General features: G+C 46.9%; 2 protein-coding genes across 4 annotated transcripts in view; one reads left to right on the forward strand and one right to left on the reverse strand.

Moving 5' to 3' along the window:
* PKD2L1 (polycystin 2 like 1, transient receptor potential cation channel) overlaps positions 1-5064 on the reverse strand; it is a 49875-nt gene extending 44811 nt beyond the window's left edge. For all 3 annotated transcript variants that reach the window (XM_023743215.1, XM_023765152.1, XM_023765151.1), the window contains exon 1: positions 4633-5064. The gene's annotated coding sequence lies outside the window, so the exon portion shown is untranslated. The remainder of the gene's footprint in view (positions 1-4632) is intronic.
* Positions 5065-5973: 909 nt separating this feature from the next.
* Positions 5974-22130, forward strand: SCD (stearoyl-CoA desaturase). Its single transcript, XM_006101722.3, has 6 exons — positions 5974-6377; positions 6913-7201; positions 11064-11194; positions 12651-12856; positions 14551-14783; positions 17808-22130. The coding sequence occupies exons 1-6, from the start codon at positions 6351-6353 to the stop codon at positions 18005-18007; spliced, it is 1086 nt and encodes a 361-aa protein (XP_006101784.1). The 5' UTR covers positions 5974-6350; the 3' UTR covers positions 18008-22130.
* Positions 22131-25095: the final 2965 nt, after the last annotated feature.

A 25095-nucleotide genomic window follows, 5' to 3' on the forward strand; every position in this document is an offset into this window, starting at 1 on the left:
GTATGTTTACTCAATGGAGTAAAGACAATCTCTTCAATAAATGGTGTTGGGGCCCTAGCTGGTTTGGCTCAGTGGATAGAGTATTGGCCTGCGGACTGAAGGGTTCCTGGTTCGATTCCAGTCAAGGGCACATGCTTGGGTTGTGGGCTCAATCCCCAGTGGGGGGCGTGCAGGAGGCAGCCAAGCAATGATCCTCTCTCATCATTCATGTTTCTATCTCTCTCCCTCTCTGAAATCAATAAAAATGTATATTTTTAAAAATGGTGTTGGGAAAACTGGACAGGTACATGAAAAAAATGGAACTAGACCACCAACTTACACCATACACAAGAATAAACTAAAAATGGATAAAAGACTTAAATGTAAGACGTGAAACCATAAAAATCCTAGAAGAAACCATAGGCATCTCTCGTAGCAAAAGGTTTACGGATACATCTCCTAGGGCAAAGGAAACTAAGGGGAAAATAAACAAATGGGGCTACAGCAAAATAAAAAGCTTCTGCACAGCAAAAGAAACCATCCACACAATGAAAAGGGAGCCCACTGTATAGGAGAACATATTTGCCAATAATACATCTGATAAGGGGTTAATTTTCAAAATACACAAAGAATTCATACAATTCAACACCAGGAAGACAAACAATCCAATTAATAAATGGGCAAAAGACCAGAATAGACACTTCTCCAAAGAGGACATACAGATGGCCAATAGACATATGAAAAAATGTTCCACGTCACTAATCATCCAAGAGATGCAAATTAAAACTAGAATGAGGTATCACCTCATACCTGCCAGAATGGTTACCATAAATAAATCAACAAACTACAAGTGCTGGTGAGGATGCGGAGAAAAAGAAACCCTAGTACCCTGCTGGTGAGAATGCAGACTGGTGCAGCCACTGTGGAAAACAGTGTGGAGTTTCCTCAAAAAATTAAAAATGGAACTTCCATTTGACCCAGTAATCCCACTTCTAGGAATATATCCCAAGAAATCAGAAACACCGATCAGAAAGGATATATGCACCCCTATGTTCATAGCAGCACAATTTACTATAGCTAAGATCTGGAAACAGCCCAAGTGCCCATCAGTAGATGAGTGGATAAAAAAGCTGTGGTACATCTACACAATGGAATACTATGGGGCTGTATAAAAAGAAGGAGCTCTTATTCTTTGAGACAACCTGGATGGACCTAGAGACTATTATGCTAAGCGAAATAAGCCAGTTAGAGAAAGACAAATGTTATATGATCTCACTTTTATGTGGAATCTAGGGAACAAAATAAACTGATGAGCAAAATAGATCCAGAGATATGGATGCATAGAACAAAATAACAGATCTCAGTGGGGGTGTGGGGTGGGAAGGGATAGGAAGAGATTAACCAAAGAACATATATGCATACGAGCATAACCCATGGACACAGACAATAGTATGGAAAAGGCTGGGTTGGGGAGGGGTTTGGGTGGAGGGGGACAAAAAGGGAGAAAATGGGAAACATCTATAATATTACCAATAATAAAAACAAACAAACAAACAAACAGCCCTAGCTCAGTGGATAGAACGTCAGCCTGCAGACTTAAGCATCCCGGGTTCAATTCCAGTCAAGGGCACATGCCTGGGTTGTGGGCTCGATCCCCAGTAGAGGGCATGCAGGAGGCAGCCAATTAATGATTCTCTCTCATCATTGAAGTTTCTCTCTCTCTGTCCTTCTCTCTTCTCTCTGAAATCAATAAAAATATATTTAAAACAAGCAAAAACCTGTATCATAGTTTATAGGTTTTATTTTATTATTTTAATATTGTAAATTATTTTTAAAATATTGTATAATATTGTAAATAATGTTGTGGTAAATATGTTTGTGAATCAACTTACCCTCCTACCAAAGATGAGTTACATATCATTATTATTTTGTACTGAATAATTAGTAAAGTTTAAGTGTTTGTTTGCCATCTATATGTCTTCCCTTATGAAGTGCCCTTTCAGTCCCTTTGCCCCTTATCATTCTGGGTTTCAGCTAAGTTTATCAGTCTGGATGAGCCTGTGACACAGAATGGCTGTTTGTTGTGATAACTGTTGGGACAATTTGTTTCATTTTCTTCCCCTTGACCAAGAAACAGACGTAGAATACAAGTTAGTGTGTTGGTTTGACCATTGTCACTTGAGAGCCATGGTATGACCAGGGCCTCAGGAGTGGAGGTGATCTCTGCTCCAAGGAGAAACGACTCCCAGGTCAGGAAACAGTGAAAATATTCTCATATGATTAATGTGAGGTAGCTTTCCCCCTCAGCATAAGCACTTCTAACTTTTTTATACTAATAAAGAAAAAGGGAGTGGTAGCTGAAACAAATGCAAACGCTGTATTGTCCGCTCTAAATTATGTTTTCATCAGGTTCGTGTTAAGAAGTAGTGACAGTTTCCCGAGGCTATGGCTGAGAAACCATTATCATTCTGGCAAACGTTTGCAGTGAAATACCGGCTGGGTCCCTTACGTTACCTGGCTCTGCCGGATAAGAGGGCCTCGGCATTTTCAGGCTCAAAGCACCCGGACACCCGGAGAGACGGGGTGAACCAGGGAACTTTCCCAAGCACTGATTTGCATCCCCGGCCCTGTCCTGAGTGTGAGCCATCCCTTGCCTACAGTAGCCAAGCCCAGAAACACTTGAGACAGGCTGAGTGAACAGGGAGATGGCTTTCTGTGACTTCTTGCTGTTGGCACCTTATTCACGTAAGATGGCTAAAGGGGCTCTGTTTCTTCACGCTCTTTTGAATTCAAGAATGAAAATGAAGTTTAAAAATTGCCATGGTGCCTCGTACCTCTTTTCATAGAGGAAGGTTTATAGTTCCAATCTCCAGCTCCCAAGCATGGTTGTACTTATATACTACAATGTCTATCCTCTTATATGGAAACTCTGTGGCATACAAATATCGATCACACACTTATTTACAACTTCCACTTTGCCATTGGCTTAATACTTCTTTTTATTATTTTTTTTACTTTTTAAAAAAATATATTGTAGACGAAAGGGGCCACATGCTGACCTGACAAGCTCAGGAGAGGCCTGCATGGCAATTTTGCAGACTCGGAGACCTAAAGTAACCACAAAGGATGGTCTGAAATTAAACCTTAACTAAAAGCAGTTATGGTGGGCAGTTACGTCCTAAGCCGATATCTTCACTGATAAGGTCAACCTTTACCGTGACTGAGCCTATCTGTCTTTTTGCATCTATGATAACATACCCTTGAAATGTCTGGGTAACTTGTGACTTCCCTGTATCTGGAGCCCCTGGGGCACAACCAGGTGTGCTGGGCCCAGGACAGATGCTGCAGATTCTTTCATTTATCATGTTAATTGTTCCTGCACCCACCTAAGGCTCTGGCTATCATTTTACTTTTTATCCTATCACAGAGGTTCCTTCATCAGTACAATGAAGTGAATTAGTTATGCAAATAATAATAATAATGAAACCTTGAGAGTATTTGCTTAGGAAGTTTTCAATATTCAGTATTTTTGGAAGTGTCAATGAAGTACTGATGGGGTGGTGATAATAATCTGGCCACTCAGTGTATACATTTTTATTGATTTCAGTCCGCAGGCTGACACTTTATCCACTGAGCCAAACTAGCTAGGGCAGGCCTAATACTTCTTGATATCAAGGCTCATGCTTTCCCACATTACTTGTACCGTGCAGCATATTCTGTGGGCAATAGCAAGTTGCTGAGAGTTTTAGCGTAATGGGTGGCACATTCATAGCCATGTGACATGCCCTGGATGAACTTCGGGGAGGAACGCACGCTAGGACACCAGTGACCTCCTTCCTGTCGTAGTTACCAACAGTGAGATGGCCCTGACCATTTTCCCTGAAACTCTCTTCCCAAGGCAGACCTTCTCTAGACTCCCAAAGTCTGTCCCACAGGGTAGCATCTTATCTTTAGAGAGAAATAAAATACTCCACTTCTGCATTTTTGTCTTGGCAGGCCTCCCCTTTCTCTGGCAGAAACTGGATTATTACCAGCTCCTGGCTTAAGTACTAACGGCAGCACTAAGCAATACCAGCCATAGTATCTATCAGAGTTTAAGGGCGAGGAGAGCAGTTTCCAGGAAACCTTGAGGTTTTCAGATTGTTCCCTGATGAAGTCCAGGGTCTTGAGGAAGCAAGGTCAAATATACTTAGGCAGTTAAAGAGAAAGAAAGCTCGTCTCCATGGCAAAGCCGCCTTCAGCCACAGTTAAAAGCACACCCCAAAAGAAACAGTGAATCTTCTCCCTAGAAGAGTAACCCTGTCGTTGGTAGAGGAATTAGGCAAAATCGAACAAGCCGAGAGAGTCTGAAGAGCGGTAGATTTCTCTTCCACATGCCAAGACAAGCTGTCCATACCTATCTCATTCAACACTTCTGCACTGGCCCTGGCCGGGTAGCTGAGTTGGTTAGAGGATTGTCCTGATATGCCAAGGTTTGGGGTTCGATCCCTGGTCAGGGCATGAACAAGAATCAACCAATGAATGCATAAATAAGGGGAACAACAAGTCAATGTTTCTCTCTCCTTCCCTCTCTCTCCAATCAATCAATAAACAATAAATACATAAAATAAAACTTCTGTACTGGACAGGGAGCCAGGACTGGGATGGATGTACCTGGTGACTGACCAGAGAGTTGGCCTAGGGACCCTGAGACCAGTGGCCAACAAGAAGCTTCTTAGTTCTCCTCCCAGGCAATCCCAGGTGCCCATCTTCCTGAGAAGCCATTGTTGGCACACAAGTCCTCACTTTCCCTTCTTCCCAGAAGGATCCTGGCACAGCCCTGGAAAGAGGCTGGGAGAACGCACAGCTTTCTCTCATGATGAGGCTCCCACCAGCCTAGGAAAGACATGGAGGCATGTGCCGTCAGTGAGGTCGGAGCAGCTCAAGAACCCAGGCTTCTGCACAGGGAAACAGAGTTCGCACTCCATCATCACGCTTCTGGGCTCAGCTCCTAACTCGTTTTAATCTCTCCGTCTCTCTTTTCTCACCTGCAAAAGGGAATATGGACCAGCCACCTCATAGGGTCACAGTGAGGATTAAAGAAAATGACTTGTGAACTGGCTGGCGGTAATGATCCCAGACCTGTTAGCTATTCTGGCTGCACATAACCCTTCCTCCTGCTGTGGGGGCAGGCACACGTCTATGCTTCCTGCCTGCTTCCCAGTAAGGAAATTACACCCCGACTATCTGAAGAATCTCCCAAACATCCCCCACCCGCTCGCGGTCCGTAGGCGTGGACTTAGGGGTGGGATGGCTCCCGGGTGCCTGGCGGTGACCCACCCTGCGGGGCGTGCCGACGGCGGAACCTCGTGCGCGCGTGCAGGTCCGCACATACGGGGACGGGCGAGCGTCTGCTCCACCGCCCGCCCCCAGACTCGGCGAGTCCCGCGGCCCGGGGGTAGCCTCCCCGAGCCGGTGGGCGGGGCGGGGCCGCTGTTCCGGGGCGGACCCAGCCCCCCGCGCTCGCTAGGGAGGGGCGGGCTGCACCGGCCTCCCTCCTGCGACCCCAACCCCAGGTCCAAAGCCACGTCTTCTCTCCCCGCGCGTCCCTGGGAAGGGGAGGGAGAGCAGAATGCAGTTGTGCGTAGTGATCACCCCCACGGCTTCTCTACTGATTCCTGTGAAACTTCCCCAGGGCCCCTCCATTCGCGAAGTGCTGGGGGGCCCACCCCCCGCTCCCGGACGGGGTCCTCTCGGTCTTGCAGAGAGAAAGCTCCCCAGCGCCTCCGAGGCCGCGGGGTGCCGGGCCGGGAGGCCGGGCGGCCGGAGGAAGAGAAGCGGAGAAGAAAGGGATGGGAGGGGGAGCGAGGAGCTCGCGGCAGAGGGAACAGCAGATTGCGCCGAGCCAATGGCAACGGCAGGACGAGGTGGCACCAAATTCCCTCTGGCCAATGGCGCTCCAGAGTCTACAGAAGCCCATTAGCATTTCCCCGGGGGCTGGCGCTGCGGCGGCCGAGCCGCGGTATGTCTGCAGCATCCAGTTTTTGCGGGTCCGGCCCCTAGCACGCCTCGCCTCTGTCTCCTCCCCTCCCCGCCCATGCGGGGGTCCCACCGCGAGCCAGCTCTGCGCACTTTGCCCCTGTTGGCAGCGAATAAAAGGCGTCTGAGGAAATACGGGACGCGCTCATCCCCTGCCAGCTCCAGCCTTTAAATCCGCGGCCGTGGGAGCTCCACGCACAGCGGGCTCACCGACCCCGACCCAGCGCGCACGGCCACCCTCCGAGCGCAGACGCGGGCTCAGCCACCGAAATCTCTCCGCTGCCCCGACTGCCCCGCACTCCACGCCGCAGCCTCCGCCCGGGGAGAGCGACCCCAGGCACCCGAGAGCCCCGATGCCGGCCCACTTGCTGCAGGAGGAGGTGAGTTGCCCGGCGTTGGCTCCCCGGCTCCCAGAGCGCGGGGTCGCCGGAGCTGGCCGGGCTCCTGGGTGACTCGCGTGGATGGAGGAGTTGAGATCCCCGCGGGGACAGAGCCATCTTTTGCGAGTTGAACTGCCTTCATTTGTTGGGCATCTGCATTGTAATTTGGGGACTTGGTTTCCGAACTTTTGTTTCTTAAGCTGAAAAGAAAACCCGGGTCGTGCCGGCACCCTTGCCTCTGTCTGTGTGCCTGCGGGAGTTCCTTTGTGTGTCCGCCTGGGTGAAAGTGTCTCACTCCTTCCTCTTGCCCCTTCACCTGGAGGCTTCACCCCCTCCCCGGGCTCTCTGCGTAGTTCCCGGGGACTTCCTTTTCTTCCCTCTGGGGTGGACTCCGCCTTCCGCTACCCCGGGTGTTGGGGCAGGGTCTGTGCCGATCCTTCACGCTCCCTCCCGCTGGGTTGGAGAGTGACGTGGCCCCTGCTCCCTCCACGTGCCGTCTCCGCTCTCCTGACCCTCCGCTGCCTCTCCCTTCCAGATGTCTAGCTCCTACACCACCACCACCACCACCACCATCACAGAGCCTCCCGCCAGGATCGTGCAGAATGGAGAAGGCAGCTCGGAGAAGCATCTCCTGCACGTGGAGGAAGACATCCGCCCTGAAATGAAAGACGACATCTACGACCCAAGTTACAAGGATAAGGAGGGCCCGAGGCCCAAGCTGGAGTACGTGTGGCGGAACATCATCCTTATGTCTCTGCTACACTTGGGCGCCCTGTATGGGATCGTACTGATCCCCACCTGCAAGGTCTACACCTGGCTCTGGGGTAAGAGTGTTTCTTGACCTCCTGACCCGGGACGCCAGGTTCTCTCCTCCCTTTAATAAGATAGGAGCTTACCTGGAACGGAAGGACCGGCCCCTACAGGTTCCCAGAGGCTGAGTGGACTGGGAACAGAGGCTAGGGGGACTGGGAGGCGGGAGTGGCCATGCCGGGGGTCTTTTCACATGGGTGCGGGGGAGGGAGCCCTGAGACCACGTGCTGCAGGCTTTGAAGTGGGTGCACCTGTGCCAGAGAGGCAGCTTCCCTGAAAGAGCTTTTCTGTTTCAAGCCATTTGCTGGGCAGCTTGTCCCAGCCCCGCCATCCACACAAGAATCAAGGCCCCTCGCTGGGAGCATGGGATGAGACCAGTGGTTTCAGGGGTATATGCTGAGCACAGTCGTGGGACAGCGAGAGAAACTGCTCAGGAAGAGAGGAGGGGGAGGAACCGAGAGGTGGTTACCCATAAAAGTGTTTGCCCTGACCCTTGGCCCACCAGCCTCCTTTGTTAGAGAGAAAGACGAAGCTCCTGTAGGAACCAAGTTAAACAGGTGTGGTGCTCTGCGACTCCCCGCAGGTCTCCCGGGCACTGTATGCACCACTCAGGGGAAAAAGTCCTTTGATTGAAATAAGGTGGGAGCAACGTTTCACGTCCCACTCCCCATCTAGCTGCTCAGCTCCTGACCCCTGATGCCAGGAGGTTGCTCCTTGCCTGGACAGCCAGGCCAGGCCAGAAAAGAGCCCCAAGCAGCCCCGGCCTTGAGGCTGCTGCAGTGAGGGAGGCAGGACCAATTCCGTCCCTGACCTGCCCTTAGCTCAGCTTTTTCAGGGACCCATGGGTATGAGCTGATAGCAGGGCCCTGCCCCCTGGCAACACACATGCGCTTTGCAGGCGTTTTCACCTCTGCCACCGTAAGCCTGAGTTGGGGGGGCGGGGGGAGATTAGGGAACTCTAAGGACCCAGGGGCCCCACACGGCCATTCTCCCAGGGTGGTTAGGGTTCCCAGAGGAGTCTCGGGCGAGGGGTGCTTGCTGAGAGCTGCACTCTGGCGGATAGTTATGTAGAAGGGCTAGTCGGCCAAGTGTTAGCTGATTCTCCCAGGACCTCCTACATCTAAAGGTGGTGGGATCTGGTCCCTAGAGCTTCGTGTTGGGAAATCCTCTCAGTGCCTCAGACAGTGAAACGCAACTGGGTAGACCCCTTCTCTCAGGATCTCCATCTTTCCAGGTACAAACTGGGACAACAGTACTTTTTTAGGATCAGGAAGGTAGCGCTCCTTAGGTTACAGGTGTCTCATTGCTGAGGCTGCGCAGGCACAGGATCAGCTCTTCTGCAGACCAGGAAGGCTCTTCTCTTTGTGAGGGGAGGGTCACATCTGTTCTCTAGCCCCTCTGAGATCCCAGCCAAACTTCAGTTCTCCACCTTCCTACCCAAAAAGGGAGTCCCTTCCAGCCTCAGCACTCCCTGTAGGCCTGGTTAAGGCCAGAATTTGACCAGACTGCTTCTGCTTGCTCCCCACCCTTGGCTGCTGGAGCAGGGGGCAGAGTGCGATCCCCAATCCAAGGCTGTGCCCACTCCCTTCATGTGCCCTGCCCACGTGCCTTTGGGCAGAGAAATGTGGCACACAGAGACTGGACGGTGACCTTTTGTACTCCTTTCCCTGGGCCTTGTGGCGGATGGCTTAGCTGACTGATAACCATCCTGGTATGGGGATAACAGAACTCCTGTTTTAAGAAACAAAAAAGAGAGAGGGACCATCAGGGGCCCCACTTTTAGAGTTTAGGAGCTCGGCCTCAGCCTTTTCTTTTATCCCCAAGGACAGTGTTAAAGTAGCAACTGGTTGTGATTACAGCATTTCTTGTGACTGAGCAATTTAGAGAGCCTCCCAGAAGGGCCCTCAGGGGCAGCCTGAAGGCATATCTCTGGCAACACTGAGAGCCGAGGGGCAAAATTTCCCTTCTCTGAGGGCCAAAGCTGTGAGATTTTGCTTAACCATCAATTTGGACACTAGTAGAGAGCGAGCCTCCTTCTAGCTGACAGGCTTAGAGCTGCTGATAGAAAAGGCACTAGACTAGAGTGCTTGGATTCTTTTCCCAATTCCCCTGTTAATGCTGGGATCTTAAGTGCTTTCTGAGTTAACTCACAGGGTCATCTGTGGCATGAAACAACCCTAGGAGCTTTCTTCATTCAGAGCCAAGTGCTTCTGTTTTCTTGCCCAAAGCCATTTCTCTTCTTCCTTGTTGATTCTGTGGTTGTGGCTCAACTGTCATTCTTCCAGCTGCCGATGCAGGTAGATTTTGCAACTGGGAGGATATAGTCACATGGCTTAAGGCCAGCAAATCATGTAGCAAAGGGATTAGAGACAGAACTTTCATTGGGATGGACTCTGGCTCCACGCTCTCCCGGGGATCCTGTAGGAGGAATAGGATAGGGTGGAGGAAGATAGGGTAGGGGAGGGGGGGGCTGTTTAGGAAACTGCTATCTGTGGCTGGAGAAGAACACAGGACAATTTGTTACAATGTGTGGTGTCTCCAACTGCAACTAAATTCTGTGGCCACTGAGGACCCATTGTTTTGAGCTGTATCCCTAGGAATGAAACACTGTCAACAGTCAACTGCTCTACCAAGGCCTTAGCCCCTGCCTCCTAGAGCTACTGAACAGAGGAAGATGGGTAGACCCAGCAACCCACTGCCCCGTTAGAGATTATAGCTGGCACCTCCTGAGCTGGCAGGCCTCCAGGAAGGTGAGGGAGGACAGCGCTGGGGTTTTCCACCAACAGCTCTGAGCATATCCCACCATCAGCTAAAATTAGCCTTGCCTGAGAGAGTAGGAGCTGACAGAGGGGTGTGGCAAAAGAGAGACACAGGAACTATGTACATATCCTGGGGAGCTGGCTGGTATAGTTGGAACGTGAATGCTTGTTGACAGAACTTTTAGTTTCAAACTGCGGCTCCATTGCTTACTGGCCTTGTGACCATAGTTAAACACAACCTCTCTGAGCGTCTTTTTCTTCAACTGCAAAGTGAGGCTATGGCCATTCAAAGGATCCAGAAAATCAGAGGATATAAAATTCTTAGCTAAGCTGTGCAGATATGACTTATGTGTAGGGCAGCTATGTCCCCTGATGTGGTCACACTGCCTGCTAATGCTTTTGTACCAGTTGGTCAATAGCCATAGTTCTGAGCCCCTGAGTGTCCTCTAGGACCCAGAGCCCCTTGGATGGATGAGTGCCCAGACTATACTGACTGTTAAACTGTTGAAGACCGCCCCTGCTTATGGGTCCCAAGCTCTGTAGGAGTGGTCTGTGGTCCTGAAAAACTGGGGGAAGCTTAGCTGAAGTTCAAAGGAGATGGGACTTGAGATAGTCCTCATGCCTGAGAGTGACCAGTGGCTGGGTAGCAAGCTCTCTCTTCTCTGTCCTGCCTTCCTAAAGTTCCTGAAACAGCCCGGCCAGCGTGGCTCAGTGGTTGAGTGCCAATCTATGAACCAGGAGGTCACGGTTCGATTCCTGGATGGGGCACATGCCCGGGTTGTGGGCTTGATCCCCAGTGTGTGGCACACAGGAGGCAACCGATCAGTGATTCTCTCTCATCATAGATGTTTCTATCTCTCCCTCTCCGTTCCTCTCTGAAACCAATAAAGTTCCTGAAACTTCTTAGCTTATTCCAATGCCTAGGTGGAGAGGGTGAGGGGTGATGGGTTTTTTTTCCAAGTAATAAAATAGGAGAGACCTAAGAGGCCAAGGTGTGTCTGCACTTCAGGGAAAAGCAGATCCTCACCCAATGCCTCTGAAGACACAGCCAACATACAGAGATCCACGTGTGAACGTTTTTCCAGATTATTGACCTCTCACTGTGTCCGCCTGGCAGGGTTCTTCTACTACATCATCAGTGCCCTGGGTATAACAGCAGGAGCCCACCGCCTGTGGAGTCACCGGAGCTACAAAGCTCGGCTGCCCCTGCGGGTCTTCTTGATCATCGCCAACACAATGGCATTCCAGGTAGGAAGCCGGCTCTGCTCAGCCCTTCCCTCCACTCTGTCAGTGACCAGGGCGGATGGAGGAGATCAGCACCTGAGAGGAGCAACACCTGGACAACCACTTCACTCTCCTCTCCCCGGGAGGTCACCTCAGGTGCAGGCCCAGTCCTTAGGTCCATAAAACATGAGCACAGTTCTGAGTCTAGAAAAGAGGAATAGGAGATAACTAGGAAATACTTATTCCTGTCTATTCCTCAGGTTCCTCTGTTACCACACAGTCTGGCTGTTGGGGTCCTTCATCCTCAGGGTCTACAAGGCAGGAGCCTTAGTTTATGCGGCTGATTTCCTGGGTAGGCACTGGACAATAGACTCACCATTTTAGGTGAATAGCTTAGGGCTCCACCATGGGGGGACTGAAGTGGATGTTTCACAGGCTCAGGAATTCTGTTTTCCGGCGATGACAGCAAATACTTATAGCGCTGAGTATGTGCCTGGTACTATTCTGAGCACTTGGCATAGATTCCCTCATTAAATTCTCTTCGGAGGTGGGTACTATTCTTATTCCCATTTTCTAGATGAGAAAATTATGTCACGGAGAGGTTAGGGAGACCAGCCATGTGGTCCTGCCTTGGGCTGCCAGGCTGGCTAAGTCAAGTATGGAGGTTTGTTGAGTCAGAAAGTTTATAGCAGAGATAGAATGAGGGAAACTGGGGAAAGGGAACGCACAGCTATTAAGTGGTGGCAATGGGCAACCGATCGGTTGTGATGTGGGGCTTAGCTTGGAGCAGAGGGAAAAAAAGAAGCCACCGAACTTGTTCCCTTCTTCGTGGCAATATTCCAAGTATTTACCGTAGTTACATAATCATCTGTGCCATGTTACTTTATACCTTGAGGGCTCCTGATATTGGGACGAAGGTAAGAAAGAGATATTGACACATTCTGTAAGGGATGGAAAGAGTCCCAGAGGTCATTTGGGAATGTGGCCACGCTCGCGATTTATGTGCCTGGTCTCGCTGAGTTGTGAGCGGTCTCTTCCCAAGGCTTCAGAATGAAGCTCCCTGCAGCTTTATCCACTGACCAGGGCCCGAGGATGCAAGGCTGTCTGCCTTGTTCTCCCTGCCCAGGGATTAGGCACCCCAGGAAGGCCTTTTCCAGCATTTCTTGCTGGAGGAATTTCAATGTTCCCTCCTGATGAAATTGTTTGATCTATCTCCATTCCGCCCACTGTATAATCTTTATGAAGCAACCAGCCCTATTCATGTGGTCCTGGGACTTGAAGTTGCTTTTCCAATTAAGCTTCAGTGGCAAGTTGGGGGAAAAGAGGAGGCTACTCTGTGACCCTCCTTTGGATCCCCGGCTCCTGGGTATTTTGTGAGGTTGGGCTGAGAGCTATGGGCTCTTGAAGAGGTCCATCCACTGGGATTCCCCTAAGAGGGTGTCTCTCCTCAGGCCTACAGTCTTCTTCTCTGTCCCTCCAGAATGATGCTTATGAATGGGCCCGAGATCACCGTGTTCACCACAAGTTTTCAGAGACAGATGCTGACCCCCACAATGCCCGGCGTGGCTTTTTCTTCTCCCATGTGGGTTGGCTGCTTGTGCGCAAACACCCAGCTGTCAAAGAGAAGGGTGGTTTGCTAGACTTGTCTGACCTAAAAGCCGAGAAGCTGCTGATGTTCCAGAGGAGGTGAGTGCAGTGGGGATGGAGCTGGGCACTTGGTGTTTGGGGGACCCCCCCCCTTTTCTCCTAGGACTTACAAACATAAGCTGAGAAATGTACTGGGTTTGTATATTTTAAAATCATAGTTTAAACCCTAATTTTTAATAGTCCCCAAGTCTACAGCCATAGAATATTATTCTTTCTGAACTTCTTAATTAAACCAATAAAATTCAACAAATGTTGCCGAAACCGGTTTGGCTCAGTGGATGGAGCGTCGGCCTGCGGACTGAAGGGTCCCAGGTTCGATTCCGGTCAAGGGCATGTACCTGGGTTGCGGGCACATCCCCAGTAGGAGGTGTGCAGGAGGCAGCTGGTCGATGTTTCTCTCTCATCGATGTTTCTAACTCTCTATCTCTCTCCCTTCCTCTCTGTAAAAAATCAATAAAATATATATATAAAAAAAAATTCAACAAATGTTTACTGACCTAGGAAGTCATGGATACAAAGATGACTGTGTCATAGTCCTTACCTTCAAGGAGTTCGTAGCCTACTGGCGAGTGAAAGGATAAGCCAAGTGTCCGATAAGTATGATACATGGCAAAATGTTTTCTGTACCAGGAAGAGACACAAAGGAGAGGGAGACTGCATAGTGGGGAGCAACAGGGAACGGTTTGAAGAAAGTAGCTTTGGAATCCACTGATGGGTAGAGATTTTCACAGGTGCCAGGGGAGAGGGACAAACAGTACAAACAGAACAGAATGATCTAAACCTGCAGTATGTTCTAGCAACAGAGTCCTTTTGCTTGAAGTATAGGGTGTGGTAGGATTAAGACTAGAGAGGGAGACTGGTGCCATTACAAGCAGACTTCGGATTTAATTTGATAGGCAATGGGACACCATTACAAGTTTTTTGACTGGGAATCTGTGATGGTTGGAGGTGTGCTTCAGAAAGATGACTTTCATGACAGGTGAAGAAACCATTGAGCCAGAGAGGTGAGAAGCAGGGTCACAAGTTAGGAGGCAGTGAGGATCCAGTGCTAGGGAAGCAGTGGCAAGAATGGAAAGGAGTTGGTGCAGGAATACCAATGATATAAGAGCATAAGGCTTGACTGCAGAAGAGACTCAGGAAATCAAGTCAATGGCCAGGTCTCCTTACCTTCAAGGAGAGATTGAATAATGGGGCAGGACCTTCAGAGGACTGGAGACCTGGAGGCATCAAAGATCCTGAGGGAAAAGAAGAGGAATGGTTAGAGGATGGCTGGCAGGAAATGGAGGCAAGACACTAAACATGGCCTCTGCAAAGAACACTGGCTGGAAAGAGAAAGGAGCCCAAAGACAGAATGGAAAAACAGCCTGGGCAGGAGAGCTCAGTGTATTCATTTGTCATCTGGACCTTGCCTATTTTACCCACATGAAATTATGCTATAGTAAAAAAAAAAAACACAATGACTTTCGAATCAGGAGATCAGCATTCCAGTCCTTGCTCCACTGGTTCCCTGTGGTGCAATCCTAGAAAAGTCATTTAACCCCTCATTACCTCATCTAAAAAGTGAGATAATGACACTACATTCTCACAAGATTTCCCACCCCATTCCTCTTGCTCTGTTTCCTGCCATGCTGTCCTCACTCTGTAGAAGGAAAGAGACAGCCCAACCCAGTGATGATGGAAATCGGGGTAGGTCTGAGTCCTCTGCTGACTCGGTGTATGGTCTCTCAATGCAGGCATTACAAGCCCGCTGTCCTGCTGATGTGCTTCATCCTGCCCACACTTGTGCCCTGGTATTTCTGGGGTGAAACTTTCCAGCACAGCTTGTACGTTGCCACTTTCTTGCGGTACGCCATCGTGCTCAATGCCACCTGGCTGGTGAACAGTGCTGCCCACCTCTACGGATATCGCCCTTACGACAAGAACATTAACCCGCGGGAGAACATCCTGGTTTCACTGGGAGCTGTGGGTAAGTCAGCAGTCCACGGCCAGACCACATCTAGGGGTCTGCTGTTTGGGTATTAGGCTGGGAACCAGAAAAACCCGATTAACTTGTTTTATGACCACTTTCTATCTGTTTTTCCACCCTAGAACTAAGGGGAAATATATTAGCAAACTCTTGAGAGCCAGGCAACAAGTCTTATATAGAAAGGAAAGGTAAAATATAACAATGCCTTTGACTCCAGGTTCTTGAACAATTCCCAAATGTTATATATAATGAGCCTCTTTGGGTTTTCCTTTTTCCAGGGCTGGACTGTAGGGAATGTATAAATCGATATAAATAGAATAGGGCCCTCAGGGTGGCCAATATGCCTGGTGGTCTATATGTCATATCAAATGTAGAATTAATACTTGTAATTTAATTCAGTAAGCTTCTCTTTTATATCTTTTTGCTATACTCAGATAGGCCATACATTAAGTGTATGCCATGCCTGACTGCCTGGTGATGCCAATCAGAAGGGCATCAAAGCAACTGTTGGTGGCCCTTCCCCACCACCTACCATTCTCGTCTCCTGTCCTTGATTTTTCTCTCTTCTGCTTTATTCTGTGCTAAGAGTGGCTTAGGGAACCCCTGATAAAGCAGTTAGTTTAATCACAAGTGCCTGCTGGCTGATCTAATGCTTGCTATTCATGGAGTTATTTCTCTATAATTTGAGTTCTAATAGCCCGAGTTCTACTATCTGTCTCCAGTTGTTTTTTCTGTCACTGTTTTCAGCTAAATAGAGACCATCACTAAGGCCTGGAATTAGCCTTCCTTAAGGAAACCCAGTGGCCTCTTGTTCCTCACCGTTGATCAGTACTATTGGTTACACAATATAACTAGGCACCCTCACTGTTCCGCGTGCTTATGCATATCCTGGCCTAAATTCACCCTTTTCTCTTTATAGTCTCAACCCTGACCATCTTCACTAGGTACTGTCTGTACTCAAATAGTATTTTTTCCCTCAGTCTTTTTAACTTTCAGGCACCATCGTGCACTAGGTACTGTCTGTACTCAAATAGTATTTTTCCCTCAGTCTTGTTAACTTTCAGGCACCATCGTGCATGTTTTTACTCTGAACCACGTTTGAAATAAATCACCTAGGCCCCATAAGTCTGAGATTTTCATAGAAATGGAAGTTTCTGGAATGAGATTTGTCCTGTACTGCAAATGGGTCTATAGTGAGCTTCCCTAACTGCAGCCTCTTTCTGACCATTAGTTCCAAGTGGCTCCCTTGTGCAAAAAAACAACCAAACAACCCCCACAAAAAAACAAAGTGGCTCCCAATATCTTATTTTGTCTCAGTTATTTATTTCTCCGTACCTGCTGCTCTCCTTCCTTATCATCTCCCCTTTTGTTCTCTAGCTCGCTTCCTGCCTTTCTAATCTTTTCTTCTTGAATTACCTCCCCCACAGTCACATGCTCATCTTCTCTCTGCCAAAGCTGACCTCCCTTGAGCCTTTCTTGGGCTGTATCTTGCTGCCCCAGTTGCAAAGTCTTGTCCTTCTTCTCCCTGTTGACTCTCCTTCTCTTCCCACCCTCACCCCCTCACTTGGCTATGTGTGTGTCTGATTCAGTTTTCAATCTGATAAGTATAGGCCTAGTTAGTGCTTTATATGGAGCCTGGTGCAAAGCCATTTATGGAAATGAGAAGTCCTCTGTCAGTACCTTTAGCCGTGGGATCATTCCATCCTCCTCCTCAGTTCACACTGTCACAGAGAGCCCATGTCACAGAGGACACACCTGAGATGCCTTGGATGGTGTCATTGACTTTGCAGGACTTCCTCTACTTGCTCGTTATTAATATCATTATGGCTCTACTGAGGTTCTTTTATCTTCAAAGGACTCGATATGCTCTTTTACTAGCTATTATTTACCCGGCTTTACCCCAGCCTCATAAGGGTCAGTATTGTTATTGTTGAATGTGGTTCAGAAAAAAGAGTTCTGCCAGTGGTTGGAGACCTCTCTGTGGAGTTGCCAAAGTTTTCTCCATTACAGAAATTACCCTGAACCCAGAATTTTGTTTTTCCTCCATCTCGTCTCAGAAGTTAAAGGGAGTTTCTAAGCATTTTGCCTCTGACTCCCTCAGAGAGCTTCTGTTTTCTCTGCATCACCACCACACCAGGGTCAAAGCTCAAAGAATTCGAGGTCAGAGTCTACTAAGCTAGTAGTGGCCGAGGACACTCGAGCCCCTGGGCTGGGCCTCCTTTCTTCTGACTTTCGGCTGTTGCTGCCCAATTCTGTTGTTCTCTCACACGCTTGTAGGCAGTTCCCGTGCAGGTGTACTCTCTTGCTCACCTTTGTAAGAAACACAGCAAAAGTTCTTCATTCTGGACTCTCTCCTCTTCCCACTCTAACACACACACACACACACACACACACACAGCCTTGAAGATCTCAGACCAGTATTTAGTGAAGCTCTGGGATTTTTCATTCTAAAATCCATTTCCAGTGATAGTTTCTTTTTAGTCATCTTATCCTCTGAGAGAAACTGCCAGTCCTCGCACAATGGCTCCCAGAAAGCCATGGGTGACCAAGGTCTCCCTATTCGTTTCTTCCTTTCTTTTTTTTTTTTAATCCTCACCAAGGATATTTCCCCGTTGATTTTAGAGAGAGTGGAAGGGAGGGGAGGAGGAAGAGAGGTAGAGACAGAGAGAAACATCGATGTGAGAGAGACACATTGATTGGCTGCCTCCCGCTGCAACAGGGAGATCGAACCTGCAATCCAGGTACATGCCCTTGACTGGGAATGGAACCTGAGACCCTTTGATGCGAGGATGGATGCTCTAACCACTGAGAAACACTGGCCAGGGCTCCCCATGTGTTTCTTAAGAAGCCTCTGAGTGGATCTATTTGGTTCAGAGTAGAAGAGACTAGTTTCATTCATTCATTCAACAGCAGCAAGTATCTGCTAGGTTTCAGGTACTCTGCTCGGTAACTGATGTTCCAAGATCAGGAAGACAGCAATTCACCGGAGAGCGCCATAACTTTTTTCTTTGTTTTTTGTTTCAGGTGAGGGCTTCCACAACTACCATCACTCCTTTCCCTATGACTACTCCACCAGTGAGTACCGCTGGCACATCAACCTGACCACATTCTTCATCGATTGCATGGCTGCCCTCGGTCTGGCTTACGACCGGAAGAAAGTATCCAAGGCGGCCGTCTTGGCCAAGATTAAAAGAACTGGAGATGGAAGCTACAAGAGTGGCTGAGTTTGGGGTCCTCCGTTCTCCTTTCCAAAAGCCAGCCAGGCAGAGTTTTAATGTTCTTTTTATTAACTACTGAATAATGCTACCAGAATGCTAAAGATGATGAGGTTAACCCATTCCAGTATTCTTTTAAAATTCAAAAGTATTGAAAGCCAACAACTCTGCCTTCATGATGCTAAGCTGACACTCTTCTTTCTTCTCTTTTCTTCCCTGTCTTCTAGACCCATTGTCCTTTTCTTTGCTTTTTTCCTGTCACCTTCCTTTCTCTTCTCCCTCATTGCCTCCCAGACAAGCAGCTGGTGAGGCATTCATTGGTGGGTGTCTAGCTTCTGAAGTCTAGACAACCTTTCTGTCATCCAAAACTAGTGGTTTTGCCCCAGATAACTCTTTCCTTGAGATGTTCTGAGCTTCAAGGTAGGTGGCTCAAGCTAGAGATTTGACATCTTCTGGGAAGACCCCTATTAGCTATTTTCATTTCAGACTTTTGCTAGATGGAATGGAAAAACAACTTTATTTAGCACAAAGCTTCTAAAGCAGGTAAATTGTCAGGGGAGAGAGTTAGCATGCATGGTACGTAAGGTGGGAAACAAAGCAAGAAGAAGCTCCTGATGTGACCAAACATACAGCTGCCTGCCTACTGCGGACATTGAGCCCCACCACCCAGCATGCTTCCTTTCTCTCCTGACTGTGAGTAGGGAATGGCCATGGAGCTTGGCAATGCGAGACCACAGAAGCAAATCTTAGGTCCCAGTAGACTCTAGGCTAGAGATAAAGAAGAAGCATTTAGTTTGTAATACAAATGATCTTCAATGGAGTTCTTTTTCCTTTAATAACAGGAAAATTTCTTATTTCATATATCAGAAAGTCTTGAGGTTGGTTGTTTCCAGAATTGATGAATCCAGCAACTCATGGAATTATCAAAATTCTTTCATCTTTCTGCTTTGCCATCTGACCCTTGGGATATTGGTCAGCTCTACTCAGTAACAAAGTAGCTGCAGCATTTCCAGACATCCAAAAAAGGAATGTATTGGTGGTATAATGGTGAGCATTCCAAAAAAGGAAGGATTTTAGGAGGTAGGTCAAACAGATACATATATATATATACAGATATACTTTGCTTAGAATATTAAATAATTCACTCAGAGTATTTCCCTCTGAAAGAGGGATGCTTGAAGAAGAGGACAGGGGATGGAGAGGCTGAAGAACAGGGTCTGTGGCAGTTCCTGAGAGATTATTTTACAGAAGAAGGACTTTGAGAATGCATTGTCTGGGGATTTGGATTCAGAAGCTTACCAAGTAAATTCCTGGGTGTCATAATAGGAAAGCTGGTTATCCAAACAAGTTAGTTGTTAGGCTCATTCATTGACTCCCATTTCTCCTTGGAATAAATAAAAACTAGAAGGCTTTTCGCCATAGTGTCAGACTATTTCACTCATTTCTTCTGTTAACAGGTAGCCCAGCGATTTTCAATCTTTTTCATCTCATGGCACACATAAACTAATGACTAAAATTCTGCAGCACACCAAAAAATATTTTTTGCCAATCTAACAACAAAAAAAAAGGTATACTTTTGAGTGATTCACACCAGACGGCTACTGTTGTGTTGGCTGTTGTCATTTTTTTATTTGACAATCTAAGGAAAAAGAGGTCAGTGCTCCTGACTACATAGGCAGGTGTTGCATGTTTTAAAAATGCTTGTGGCACCACGGTTGAAAATCGCTGATCTAGCCTAAAGGATAGGACTGCCTGGGGCAAGTAGAAGCCTTCACCCTGATTATCGGTTCCTGGCTCGACCCAATCTGTCCATTTCTCCTACCGGTTCCGTCTCTCCCCTGATGTTTTCTTTTTTCTCTGGACAGGCAGCCGCCTTTGTGTTTTCAGAGGCCGTGATGGCTATTGCTGTCCAGGCAGACAGAATGCTCAGGGTCACTGAACCACTGTTTCTCTTTATAAGGTTGCCCTCGCTGCCACTCTCACCTGGCCTCCAGAGTCTCTCCACCCACAGCCCTGTTGTCCCCTGCCACACTGATGACTCAAGACAAGGCTGGCAAACCCTCCCAGCAACATCGCTGGCGCAGGCGCGCTCTCATGAGGCACAGCCAGGGCGAATGCTTGCATCATGCCCATGAGCCAGCCCTGGAGCAAAAGGGAGTTTGTTTTCGGTCTCCTCTGTCTGGGTCAGAACCAGAGAACATACTGGACGCCCCCTGCTTGCTTATTTACCCTGCCCAGCTTTAGTCCGTGCTCCCAGCTGACTGCAGCGCTGGTAGAAGTAGGAGGGAGCCTGGTCTTCACTGGGAAGCACAAGAAACAAAGGCAAGTTCCAAAGTGCCTCACTTGAAAGAAGGCCCTGTTCACTCCCTGGAGCCAGGGTACATTGCAAAGCTTTGGCTGGGACTCGGGATCTGAGATGCCATGAACTTTGCTAAACAGCGTCTCTGTTCAGCAAACTAACCAGCGTTCCCCACAACACAGCCTAGGGTAGACAATAGTGTAGAAGAGGTCTGGAAAAAGTTTTAAAAAAATCAGTGTTTTGAGAACCTTGGACCACTCCTGTCCCTGTACCTCAGTTTGTCAACGCAGAAGCCTGGCTTTTCTCTGTCAAGGTTGGAAATGTATGATACCAGATGCTCAGTGCGCTGTTGAAACCGAATGGTGGAAGGGAGGAGGGCCTTTCCTTTTGTATTTACTGAGTAGAGAGAGGCTACAGGGGTAAGCCTGGTCTAAAGGCATCTTTGTCTTTTGAGCTGTTCCTCTCAGTAGAAAAGAATCTCGTGGAAGATCACTGTAGTTTCGATCTGCTGACCTGTGCACCTACCCCTGGGAAATGTCTATTGGATCGTTTTAACTCCACAGGTCACCAGATGCCTGCTTTATAATTTATGATCAAAAACAACTTTATCTTTCTATTCTAATCATGTTCCATGGATCTGATCCCACACCATGACCCTCCCTGCACAAGGCTGACCGGGGTCCTCAGGCTGAGGGCCCTGGTGTATGTGGGGGGTGGGGGGGAGTCTCTGCTGAATAAGGAACACTTCTCAAGACTCTAAAGCTGAATTCAAATAATGCATTAATGATCCAGAAACCCGGATCTGATCACATGTGAATTTCTAACAGTCCTTGCTTTGTGGGTGTGCTGACAACTTATTTGGGTGCCTTACATGTTTTCTAATCAGTGTTGCATATGAGCCTGCTCTCACTCCCTCCGTGCTCCTCCGTGGAGTTCCTTTGCACCCGAGAGCCTGCAGAAGTGGCTGGTGGAAAGGGGGGCCTGGCCGGAGAATTAGCTGTTTGCAGGATTCCCTCCTGGGCTGCATTTTGGAAACTTTTCTTAGGTCTGTGTTTCTTAAGTGCCCACATTTGATGGAGGGTGGAAGTAATTTGAATGTATTTGATTTTTTTTATTTTTTTTTTAGATTAAAAGATGCTTGTAGCATTTAAAATGGAAACTTTTTCTCCTTGGTTTTCTAGTATCCTGAGTGTATTCTCTGTAAGTATAGCTCAAATGGGTCAGCACGAAAGGTTAAAGAAAGCAAGATATCAACGTTACCCAGGTGGTTAAGGCCAAGGCCTCTCCTTACCACTGTGCCACTGACTTGCTGTGTGACCCTGGGCAAGTCACTTAATAATAATGTGCCTCAGTTTTCCTTCTGTTAAAATGGGGGTAATAATACTGACCTACCTCAAAGGGCAGTTTTGAGGTGTGACTAATGCTTTGTATAAAGCATTTTGGGACCCTTCAGCAGAGAAATTCTCTTAAGTCCTGAGTATTTTTATAGTAGCAGTATCCACCATGAACTTGTGTCCACCAGAAACCATGTGTCCCAGATGCTATCATTAATCTATATGGTTTTCTCTGAGAAATTGAATAAATCCATTGGATAAGTGGTAGATAACTAGCCAGACAAAATTTGAGAATGCATAAACTCATTGTCATGGAAACAGACACGGGATACCTGTTCCTTGATTGGGTGGGATTTTTTCCTTTTTTTTTTTTTTAAATGTGGGATAGTAGTTATTTGTGACCTAAGAATAATTTTGGAATAATTTCTATTAATAACTCTGAAGTTAGTTGTATTATCTAACATTGTGTTTGTTCATAATAAAAATTTCACGAATCTGATTGCACTGTGTCTGGGAGTTTTTTGGGCGTGATTCAAAGTCTCCTGGGACTTATCTCTGTGGTCCACCATCCTGTTCCTGTACCTTTAAGAGTAATACAGAAGTAAAAGCTACAATGACTGACTCATACCCCAGTGACCCGCCCTGTCTTTCCTAAGGGTAACTTTAGGTTGAATTCAGTCTTGGCAGCAGGAAACCAGGAGTCTGCTGCCATTAAACCAACCACGTTAATACCAGCTGACACTTTAGCCCCGGCATTTGGCCCCAGCCAGGTCTCTTGTGTGTCACATGGTCACATGGACCCAAGAGGAAGTGAGCTGCAGGGAAAACACTCTGGAAAAGCAGGTTTTTATCTGGCAGCCTAGGTGTCCAGGTCATTCCTCCAAAATGTGGTCAGCCCTGGCGTAAGGTGGCTCCTGGAAGTGCTGATTGACAACAGCAGGAAGAAAGGACAAACACACGGTGGAAAAGGCTTTAACTTTTACTACTTTATCTGAGAATCCTCAGGCGGAAAAGAGAAGGCTGACTTTTTACAACTGGAAGAAGCCCTATCCTCCAACAGGAGCCAATACTTAGGCTTCTAAGAGTTTCCTAGAACCAACTCCTCCTCCTTTCTAATGTAAGGTTGCAAGATTCTCTCAGGTTAATTCAACGCATCCAAAATCAAATCTATTCATTGAGGTCTTGCCAGGCCTTAAGTCGATGGTGGCATTTTCTTCATCAATATCTGGCTTTCCACCCCTTTTCCTGTTTTGCTTAAAATGTTCAGGTTGGACTTTTTTTTTTTCAGTTCTATAATTGCGCTGTTCCTTCCAAGTGTTTTTATTTCCCATTAACCTGCATCCAAGTTAAAATAATTTATCCTCACGAAGCTCTGCTACTTTCCATTTCCTCCTGTTTTATACCTGGCTGTCCTCCCTCTGGTTAAACAGACTGCTACGCTTTCTTCAGACATTCTGTATCTCATGTTTGTTATTTCACCCTGGAGCTGTCTTTGTATCCCTATATGCAAAAGTTCCAAGAAAGAAGGGAAGAATTCTTAAAACTTGATTAATATGTTCAGTTGAGTTCAAGATTGAGAGGGAAAGAGAAATGAGTATGAGTTTACCTTTAAGGGTGAATTGTAAAATAGCACGTGGGGGCAAAGTAGTGAATTCTTGTTTTTGACATGTTCTGTATGGGTATATGAAGAGGTTGAGGCTCTATTTAATAATCAAGATTTAATCATGGGACAAAGAACAAAAATAATGTAAGAAAATAATGGGGAAGAGCACAGGAATCAAATTTCTGATGCCCAATGGCCACCAGTTTTTCCTAGAGGAAAAACCAAGATAGTTCCTAAAAAAAAAACTGCCGGGGCATGAAAAGACATAAAAGACATCCAGATTGAAAAGGAAGAAGTAAAACGATGACGGTATGCAAAAGACATGATTTTGTATATTAAAAAACCCTAGAGAATCCTCACAAAAAAACTATTGGAACTAACTATTAAACTATTAAAACTATTAGAACAAGTTCAATAAAATTGCAGGGTACAAGATCAATATACAAAAATCAATTGTATTTATATGAACTAAAAACATACTATGCAAATAAAGTTAAAAGAATTCCACTTATAGCATCAAAAAGAATAGGTGGATAGAAATAAATCTAATAAAAGAAGTACATAAGAATGGTATAGTGAATATTTATAGCATCATTCTTGGGCCACACTAAATTATCAACTTAAAAATTAGCCTGCTATATTTGGTCAAACATTTAATTAACTCACCCCTAATGTCTTGGCAGGGCCGGACCAAATGATTTCGCAGCCTTATATGCCCTGCGGGCCGGAGGTTCCCCACCCCCGCTTTAAAGGGTAATTTTATGGGATATGAAATATATCTCAATAAAAAGTGTTGTAATGTACCCCGTGAATCACAGAAGGACGGCTCAAGAAGTCGAATTAAAGAGTCACATTTATTGCAATCAGGGACTATGAGGGGCCATTTTGCTTTCCCAAATCTCATAGTGATAAGATGGTGGCAAAGCCAGACTTATATAGGCAAGGATCACAAAGGTATTGATTACACCTCAAGGTTTGGAATGAGGAACCTGGTTTGCAAAAAAGCAGTTTACAGAAGCAGAAGCAGCATGTTAATTATAGTTTTGGGTCTGGGGTCACTGAATTGACAGAAACACATTATCTAGAGCCCTCGGGTCTGGAATGAGGAACCTGGGTTAAACTTAGGCATGTTATCTAAATTACAGTTTTGGGTCTCTGGAACACCTACGGATACGTTAACTGGAGCCCTTTGACCTTGGGATAACTGTGCTGTCCTTCCCAGGTAAGGGAAAATGTGCTTTCTAAGACTAGTATAACCACAACCCATGGGATATTCACATAACCAATAGGGTATTTAATCGAACGGGATGATTTATATAATTCATAAAATCAAAATAACCTGTCTATTGTTAAACAAAGCAAATAAGTACAGAAGCCAAACAGCAGGGTTAAAGTTAAACTATAGTTTCTACCTGAGATGATTGCTACCATACTTCAAAAGTATGAGAAAAAAATTCCATGTGTTTAATGTTTTTACCACTAATTGTAAATAGCTAAGATTCAAACCCAATATAATCAAGGAGCACTCCATGTTTTCTTATACAGTGATGTGGTTTCTACTCTCAAACTACAAGGAGACAGGTATCGGCCACATGAGAAAAGGCACGCTGCTATAAACTAGAGTCTGGAATGATATTCTTTCTTTACCAAATTCTACATTAGTTAAAGGGATTGAGGCCACCGCATAAACACAGATCTAACAACCTTTCAATGCAGAAAAGTCCAAGTTCTGAGTGCAGCAGACCTGTGGACACAGGGATAGTAACACTTACCATAGCCAGGCATTGTACGGCACGCTTGGCAGTGCCTTATCGCACTGTATCAGAAGCAGGTGATAGTATTGCCCCAATTTTATTGGTGA

This window comes from Myotis lucifugus, unplaced genomic scaffold, assembly GCF_000147115.1.
Source record: "Myotis lucifugus unplaced genomic scaffold, Myoluc2.0 scaffold_381, whole genome shotgun sequence".
Lineage (NCBI taxonomy): Eukaryota > Metazoa > Chordata > Mammalia > Chiroptera > Vespertilionidae > Myotis > Myotis lucifugus.